Raw genomic sequence first — 9,322 nt, 5'->3', positions numbered from 1 at the left:
ACTGACCTCAACCTAAACTTAGCTGGCGAAAACATAGGAAAGTAATGCGAAGCATGTGAACACAAGTGCGTCGATTCGAGGCGCAATCAACGCGTTAAATTTATTGGAGTTGTTCGACTGTCAGAACCCCGCACCAATCGGGATGTTTTTGGCCGTGCAGACGAGCACCTACCAGATGATGCTGCTTTAACTTAAAAAAGCTTGTTCACACAGCGTAGAAATTAAGGGAAGCTTCCTCTTCCATTATTAATTTGCTGAATATTCACTTTCACTATAAGTATACGCCCATCTCCCGCTTGATCCAAATTATTCTGCTTCCTCCTCAGGAATTTTTTGTTCAGAAATTAGCTGTCTTCATAAATCGGATCAGTATTTTGATCAATGGCCAAACGAAAATACGCTGTGCTAGTGGGATGCAACTATCCCAAGACAGAAAATGAACTCCATGGATGCGTAAACGACGTTATTAGGATGCAACAGGCGCTCATTCATCGTTTCGGCTTTACCAAACGGAACATCAATCTCCTTATCGACACCGATGAAGCGCATACAATGCCCACAACCTCTGTCTGGCCATCAGTTTGAGGATGGAAGGCTGTGGACTTCGTGAGTTTGGTGTCCAGCATTGACCAGAGACTGGACCAAAATGTGCTGAGAAACCGACTGTCCCGATCTGAGATGATAGACTGTGGGATCCCAAAGTGCACCCACACTCGTTCAAAGAAGAGTTTAGCAGTGGCTTTTGCTGTGATATTCTTCTTGCAGGCCATCATAATGGCCATCTTCGAGAACCTGTCGACGACCACAAAAACACAGTCATTGCCATGCTTAGTGGAAGGAAGGCCTGACATGTAATCCATGGAGATGGATTCCTAAGGTCGACTAGGGGTAGGCAACGGGGTATAGAGGCCGTGCTTCTTAATGGTCGGTTTGGAAATGGCACAGGCAGTACATGATCGGATGTACTTCCCAACATCCTGTCGAAGATTCGGCCAATAGAAATAATTTTGCAGTACTGCCACTGTTTTCTCGACCCCGAAATGCCCAGCAGCCCGACTGTAGTGTGCTTCCCAAATCATCTTGGCACGCTTGCTTGAAGGAACACAAAGGTGACTGAGGTGGCATAATAGGGCGTCCTGGAGGTGAAAATCTGCAACATGCCGACCCTCCAAGAGTGTCTGGTATGTGTGGCCGAATTCTGGGTCGCTTTTGTAGAGAAGTGGCCAATCAGAAGTCTTGTGCCCACAAGAGTTGAGCACGGTGGTTAGCGCCATGATCGGTGGTCGACTGAGGCAATCTGCAACATTATTGGTGCTGCCCTTTTTATACTTGATATTCAAGTGAAACTGTTGCAGGTATGTAGACCACTTCTGATGGCGATCATTCTGCAATTTCCCTTGGGTCTGTATGAACTGCAGAGGTCAGTGGTCTGTGTGGATGACCATTTCCTTCCCCAAAATGTAATGCTTCCATTGTCGGCAGGCCTGTACAATGGAATACATCTCTTTATCATAAGTGGGGTACTTCCGGACTGTGTCTGAAAGTGTTTCACTGTGATATGCCACTGGATGTCCATGTTGAGTAAGGACTGCCCCAATAGCATAGTCAGAGGCATCTGTCTCGACCTCAAATGGTTGTTGTAAATCTGGTAACGCGAGCACTGGTGCCATGTAGAGGCGATCCTTCAACTCCTTGAATGCCTTCTGTTGAGATTCAGACCAAAAGAATTTTGCTTTCGCCCCGCCCTTGGTGACTTGACTCAAGGGCCAATAAATATGAGAAAACCCCAACACAAATATGTGGTAGAAGTTGGCAAGACCTAGAAAGCTGCGGAGCTCTGTTAGAGTGGTTGGAGAGGGCCAATCCCGAATGACTTGGATCTTGGTTGGATCGACATGCACCCCCTGTTCATCAATGATGTATCCCAGATACTGAACCTGGGTCATGCCAAAAGTGCATTTCTCCAAATTGGCACATAGCTTGTGTTGCCGCAGTGTTTGGAGAACCTGTCGGATGTGGTGGAGGTGCTCTTCCCAACTCTGGCTGAAGATCAGAATGTCATCCAAGTATACTACTACAAAGGAGTTGGTGAATGGCCGCAAGATGTCATCCATTTTCTCATAAAGGTTGCAGGAGCATTCGTCAATCCGAAAGGCATGACCAACCATTCGAAGAGGCCCTCCTTAGATTTGAAGGCAGTCTTCCACACATCGGAGGGTTCGATTGGTACCTGGTGATATCTTGACTTCAGATTGATCTTGCTGAAATATTTCGCCCCCTTTAGTTGGTCTAGGAGGTCATCAATCCGCGGGATCGGGTACCTATTACGGACAGTGATCTTTTTCAGCGCCCGATAGTCAATACAGAGTCTCCACGTCCCATCCTTCTTCTGTACCAACACGATCGGGCTACCACAGGGCGATGAACTCGGACGGATGTGACCTTTCTGCAGGAGCTCCTGAATCTGCCTCTTGATTTCATTCTTCTCCAGAACAGAGCGCCGATAAATTGGTCCATTGGGTAGCGGCACACCTGGGGTCAGATCGATGGAGTGCTTGACTTGACAATGCAGAGGAACCCCTGCCGGGGAGGTGAAGATGTCCTCGTACTCCTCCACAACCTTGTCCATCTGTAGTTGTCGTGCAGAGGGACCCCGTTTGGAGGCCGCGACCACTGTCTTCTTCTTTCCTTGAGGGCGTACCATCAGGAAAACAAATTTCCTGGTTTTGGAAATGATCTTACTGCATTGTTTTGCAGTAATCAAAGAGATGGCGGCAGGTGGTGCTACCTCTGGTATCCTGAACAACTTATTTCTTAATGTAATAATAACAGCACGGGGCCTTGATTCATACACAGCATGTCGCTTCCACAAGTATGGTTGTCCTAGTAATACATCACAAACTTCAAGGGGAGCAATGTCACACAATACCTCATCCGTGAAGGGCTTGATGTTGTATGGAAGGCGACACTGCTGGCTCACGCGAAGATCTCGTCCTTGGTGAAGCCACCCAATGGTGTATGGTTGTGGATGTGCTGTGGTCGGTAAGCCCAACCGCTTCACGACCTCTGCCGAAATGAGGTTCTTTTGACTCCCGCTATCAACAATGAACTGTATCAGGGAGCCCTTTACCCACATCTGGGAGTGGAAGAGACGCTCCTCCTCCTCTGGATCTTCGGGTTCATTTTTCTGGATCTTTGCGGTAGCAACAGTGGTGCTGGGATCCGCATCAATGATCTGCTTCCCTTTTTCATACCCCTTATCAGGTTCTGACTCCGAGTCGGAACATGCATCTGATTCTGAAACCTTTAGCTCAGCCACCAGTGACTGCTTGGCCCGACACTCACTTTTGTTGTGAGTGGAGCTCTTAAGGAACTCGCACCATTTTCCAGTGTCCTTTCTCGGCTTCGCGGCGATGTTCTTTGCTTGCAGCTTCGGCTGGTTGTCTTGGGTTGTCCCGCCTTGGCTTTGTCCTTTGTTCTGTGGTTTAGGGGCACCTTTCCCCTGCTTTGGATTCACAGATCCAAAGTCTCGCTTCTTTTGTTTAAACTTCTGCTCGACCTTGACGGCATATTGGTATGCTGCGCCGAGCGAGGGGATGTTTAGGAATTGTATTTCTTCCTGGATGTACTTGTGCAGGCAGCCACGGTATTTGAGTATCAAATGTTGCTCCGAATCCTTGATACCCAACTTTATGCGAAGGGTATGGAAAAGATTGGTGAACTCCAGCACGTCTTGGTCCCTTCCCTGCCGCAACGTGGTCCACTTTATGTATTCATCCTCATAGCTTCCGACAGGGTAGTACTGCTCCTTGATGGCATCCCGGAACGAATCCCAGGTGGGTGCGGCTGAAAATAGTGAGCCAGTACTTTCATCCTTCTGCTCGCAGTAGGTTTCCCACCAGTCCTTGATGTGGGGGGCTGCTTTGAGAAGAGCAAAAACAATCTTTTCCCGACTCGAAAATTCACGAACAGAAAAATAACCCTCTAGCAGATTTAACCATTTATCTATGGCATCTGCGTCTATCTGACCCTCGAATATGGGGATTTCAAAATTAACTTGTACCTTAAAGGGTGTGGCGTTTCCAGAGTAGCTGCTGGAAGCCGATGCGTTGCTTCTGGGTAGCCGCTGAAGGATCTGGGCAAAGCTGTCCATCATCACGTTCCGTTGTCGCTCGAGGGCTTCTTCGAGCAAGATTTTGATGGGATCTCCTGCCCCCTCGTCTTTCTTCTTGTCCGCCATGTGAAGCCGTCGGGATTTGCGAGGCTGGTCTTGCAAAGGTTCAACCAGTTCAAGCCCTAACTCCTTATATCCCGACCTTGTTGGGGACATGCAAAGAAAAACAGAGAAAAAGCAGACCGCTCTGATACCACTGATCCGGATTTAAACAGGAACGCAACAAATTACAGAGATAACCATATACACAAAGATGCAGCGGAAATAATACTTCATTTCATTAGTGGAAAATACTGAAATATGCTTACAACCAGAATGGAAATAAACCAGCTAGGGCGATGGTAGCTTATCTCTGAGAAGAGATGTGATGGCTACATGCCTCTCAACTGTGTTACAATGAGGCTCGAAGGCCTATTTATTGTTGAGAAACAATGGAAAACCCTTAACATTCCAAAACCTAACCCTAGGAGATGAAACGCCAAACTGTGGGCCCCGTTTGGGGGTAAATTGGTACATCAACTTCCCGGGGTCGTAACTTTGGCATATGATCTCCGTTTGACGCGTACAATAGCTCATTAGAAAGATCTATCCGAGCAATATCATTGTTGGAACGAGCAACATGGTCCATTCCCTGGATTCCCCAAAAAACGTCGTTTAGGGCCTCAAAACGGCTCCGGAAGTTCAGGACCCGAAAAACTGCTAAAAATAGTAAGTTGTGCTATAATTAAGAAAACTGAAAATGCTGAGAAAGACAATGGTGGGGGTCCAGGTGGACTTGGCAGGTGGCCACCAATATCCATCTAGATCAATATATATATATATATATATATATATATATATTACTTATATCCTAATTATTATATTGTTATATCCATTAATATGTATATGAAGTTAGTTAATTTACTTTTTATACTTATATTCCAATTACTATATACATTTATATATAAAAATTTATATTTATATTTTTTTTATAATGACATGTAGAAATTTATAATATATAAATTAATGTAAAAAATTATAATATATAAATTAATTAATTTATCAAAATCTTGTAATTTAATAAGGTTTCAAATTTGCTCAGAAAATAATGAAATTCCTGATAAAATTGTGACAAATTTAACTATCAAAATAAAATTCAAACACTTCGGTTAAAAAAAAATAAAAAATAAAAAACGACCAACCTAATTCCAGCTACTTTTGCCATCCGCTAGTGGACAGCTCCGAGAAAATGGGACTGGGTTGAACCCAACCTCAAACCCTATAGAGAGGCGACAAACCCTATAGGGAGGAGAGGAGAGGTACGGGATGCGAACCAGTTGTGAAGATGTGAGTGGACTGACCTCAACCTAAACTTAGCTGGCGAAAACATAGGAAAGTAATGCGAAGCATGTGAACACAAGTGCGTCGATTCGAGGCGCAATCAACGCGTTAAATTTATTGGAGTTGTTCGACTGTCAGAACCCCGCACCAATCGGGATGTTTTTGGCCGTGCAGACGAGCACCTACCAGATGATGCTGCTTTAACTTAAAAAAGCTTGTTCACACAGCGTAGAAATTAAGGGAAGCTTCCTCTTCCATTATTAATTTGCTGAATATTCACTTTCACTATAAGTATACGCCCATCTCCCGCTTGATCCAAATTATTCTGCTTCCTCCTCAGGAATTTTTTGTTCAGAAATTAGCTGTCTTCATAAATCGGATCAGTATTTTGATCAATGGCCAAACGAAAATACGCTGTGCTAGTGGGATGCAACTATCCCAAGACAGAAAATGAACTCCATGGATGCTTAAACGACGTTATTAGGATGCAACAGGCGCTCATTCATCGTTTCGGCTTTGCCAAACGGAACATCAATCTCCTTATCGACACCGATGAAGCGCATACAAAGCCCACAGGCGAAAACATTCGTGCGGCTCTCCTCGCCATGGTTCGCCGTGCCAAATCTGGAGACGTCCTCCTCTTTCACTACAGCGGCCACGGCACTCGCGTTCGCCTGCATAAGTCCTCCGGCTATGACGAGTGTATTGTCCCATGCGATTTCAATCTTCTTACAGGTAGTTGAGACTCGCAACGTCCTGCTACCGATCCAATGTTTTTATCTTATCTGAATTCATACAATATTTAATTAATCATTAGGTCTTCAGGGTAGTTTATTTAACAAGCTTTGTGTGCGTAAAGTTGTGGGAGTGAAGATTTCATATTCAATTTACAGAGTTTTTTTTTATTCCTGAAATAGAATGCCCCCAAGTTTATAGTAGTGGTGGTCGAAATCGGATTCTTGAAATAGGACTAAGCACCCAAGATTAGATTATAGTAATAGTGGTCGAAATTAACTCAGTTAGAAATTTAACTGTGAAAATATGACTAATTTCTTCTTTAGATTCAGTACTGACATGTCATTTGGATGCATGAAGATGAGGACTTCAGGGTTATAGTGAATAAGGTGCCTCTGGGGACAAGTTTCACCATGGTGTCCGACTCCTGTCACAGCGGAGGTCTAATTGACAAAGAGAAGGAGCAAATCGGACCTGCTCATTCCAGATCATTAACAGATCCAGAAGCATCAGCGCAACATTCTTCAAAGAGCAAGTTCTTGCCCTTGGGCGCGTTACTGGAAGTCTTAAGAGAAAAGACTGGCGAAGCTGAAATGGAGGCAGATAAAATTAATATTGCTCTATTTCAGACCTTCGGTGATGAGGCCAGCTCCAAAGTTAAGTGGCTTATGAACACGAACGGCTCTGTCCTGGAGACGGAAAAGGGAGTGACTAAAGGCCACCGCATAGATGTTCACGAGGAGCTCCCGCAGCAGCAGCGTATACATGAAGACATGGGTATTCTATTGAGCGGATGCCAAGCTAACCAGACATCTGAGGATGCCTGCCCTACCGGTGATCCGCACAAAGCATATGGAGCATTCAGTAACGCTATTCAGACAATTCTTGCACGACATGGGAAGCCCATCAGCAACAGGGAACTGGTTTTGGGGACAAGAAAGTTGCTTGTGGAACAAGGGTACTCACAGCATCCTTGTCTCTATTGCAGTGACAACAACGCCGATGCCGCTTTTCTGTGCGAGCAATCCACGAGAAAGAATTCTGACAGCATCCATGATAAGAGTGATGGCAAGAATAATAAAAAGAAAATGAGGAATTAGGATTGTGGTTTGTTTTTTCTTAGTGGTTTCTATTGTAAAGTACTGTTATTCTAAATAAAAAGTGGGCAGGCTTATACCTTCCACATGGAGTCTGAAATTTTGCTAGGAATATATTAGAAATCAATGGACAGATAGTCTTAGGAACATATTATAATTTAATGGACAGGAATGTTATTGTTCATGAGAATATTTCTAGAACCGGCCATCTAAATTAAAATTGTTTTTAAAACTATTTTATTTTAATTAGTAAAGTTTAAAATATTTTCAAAATCTTAGCAAGTTGGATTAGAAGGAACATCAGCTCCATAGTACTGGAGATCTGTAGACAGATGCAAGTTTCCTATACGATGGCTCCTCCTGGTCCTGGTGGTTGCGTTGTCAGTAAGGCATAAGGCATATTCCTGTTTTCAAAGAATCAATTGCGTGGATTCCCACTCTTCACTTAGCAGTAGTAGGACCACTTAGACTTTTAAAAGGCAAAACACACCGAAATAGTTTTTAATACATAATAATGGAGTACCACACTCACTCGGGAAATGAGATCAATGTTTTGTTGAATAGCTTTTAATATATGATAATGCTGTACACATTCTCGGGAAATGAGATCAATGTTTTGTTTTCTGATGTTCAAGCAATTTCCACTTTAACAGTAAGTTATGTTTTGGTGTGTTTTAAAATTTTAGTTAAATTATATATATTTTTTATTTAAAATATATTTTTAAGGTATTAATGAATTTAGTTTTTAGTATGAGTTTGCTGATTTTTTTAAAATAGGGTAATTATGTAAATTTTATAACTTAAATTTATAATTTTAAAAAAAAAAATGTTTTGTTAGATAAAATTCAAATTATTTTAGATTTATTTTAAATATAGATTTGTTAATTATTTAGAAGGATTGATTCTACAGTTAAGATGCATCTAAGTGGTACTACATTACAAAAGATTTTACAACATCAATATGAAACAAATCTAAAATATTGAATAATTAAACTATAATGATTGGGTTAGATATGGCTGTTGTTTAACTATTTAACATTTTGGAGTTTTGAAAGAGAGAAACATTTCTTGGATCTGCCAGCTCTTTGGGATTAACTCCAAGCCATTGTCCGATGGAATCAAGTATTTGGGCTTTCGCCTTAAACCAAAGACATATTCAAAGGATGATTGGAGGTGGCTTATTGATCGTTTTCACAGCAAAATATCGCTATGGGAATTCAGATCCTTATCTCTGGGTGGAAGGGTCGTTCTTGCCCAATCAGTTTTGATGCAGCTATCAGTCTACTGGGCCCACCTCTTTCTTCTCCCGGCCAGCATTATTCATGCCATGAACAGAATCACTGCCAATTTCATCTGGGGGGCAAAAGCGGAAAGAAGCAAATTTCATCTTTCAAAACTGGACTTCTTATCTCTGCCAAAAAATCTGGGTGGTTGGGGTCTGATGGATATAAGGATCTTTGGAAAAGCCCTTCTCTGCAAATCCTTATGGAGAGGCATCTTTAACTCAAATCCATGGAGCGCTATTATTCGCCAAAAATATCAAAAAGGTAGAAGCTTGGAGTTCTGGTTCAGGTCTGGCTCTCTTGGTATCAAACAGGGATCGGCGATCTGGCTGAGTTTCAGAAGAATTGAGCAGTACTTTCTTGACAACCTTAAATGGAGAATTTTTTCTGGTAGAAAGATCTTCATCGGTCTCGACTCTTTTGCTGGATTCAAGGGAAATCTACAGGTTCCGGATCCTCTTCTTTTTCACCTCCACAGGTTTGGTATTTTCACTTGGGACAGAATTATTGATAGATGGAGTGGCCCCTATCCTATGCTCAAGAATGCTGCTGATCTTGGTGTCCCTCAGGCTTTGTTTTCCCTATGGGATAACCTCAAATTATCCATTGATCAAGCAGGTCTGAAGCAGGTCGGGATTGATGACCACCTGGTTTGGTCGTTATCTCTCTCAAACTCTCAAGCTTCTGTCAGGGTCATCTACTTGGATCTCATA

General features: G+C 42.9%; 1 protein-coding gene across 1 annotated transcript; it reads left to right on the top strand.

Moving 5' to 3' along the window:
- Positions 1 to 5,756: 5,756 nt before the first annotated feature.
- On the top strand, positions 5,757 to 7,440 carry LOC149167334 (metacaspase-9-like). Its single transcript, XM_089431513.1, has 2 exons — positions 5,757 to 6,229; positions 6,590 to 7,440. The coding sequence occupies exons 1-2, from the start codon at positions 5,890 to 5,892 to the stop codon at positions 7,327 to 7,329; spliced, it is 1,080 nt and encodes a 359-aa protein (XP_089287639.1). The 5' UTR covers positions 5,757 to 5,889; the 3' UTR covers positions 7,330 to 7,440.
- Positions 7,441 to 9,322: the final 1,882 nt, after the last annotated feature.

The sequence above is a fragment of the Pinus tabuliformis genome, chromosome 5_1 (genome assembly GCF_031772625.1).
Source record: "Pinus tabuliformis cultivar Carrire ecotype Pingquan chromosome 5_1, CPIR1, whole genome shotgun sequence".
Taxonomy (NCBI): domain Eukaryota; kingdom Viridiplantae; phylum Streptophyta; class Pinopsida; order Pinales; family Pinaceae; genus Pinus; species Pinus tabuliformis.
Note: the sequence above shows the minus strand (reverse complement) of the source record. Positions and strands in the feature narration are given on the sequence as shown.

What these genes read in the sequence shown, in the direction of transcription:
- LOC149167334 (XM_089431513.1), top strand. Translation starts at nt 5,890, where the DNA reads ATGGCCAAACGAAAATACGCTGTGCTAGTGGGATGCAACTATCCCAAG. An exon ending in CGATTTCAATCTTCTTACAG is followed by an intron (nt 6,230 to 6,589) that starts GTAGTTGAGACT and finishes GGATGCATGAAG; the next exon opens with ATGAGGACTTCAGGGTTATA.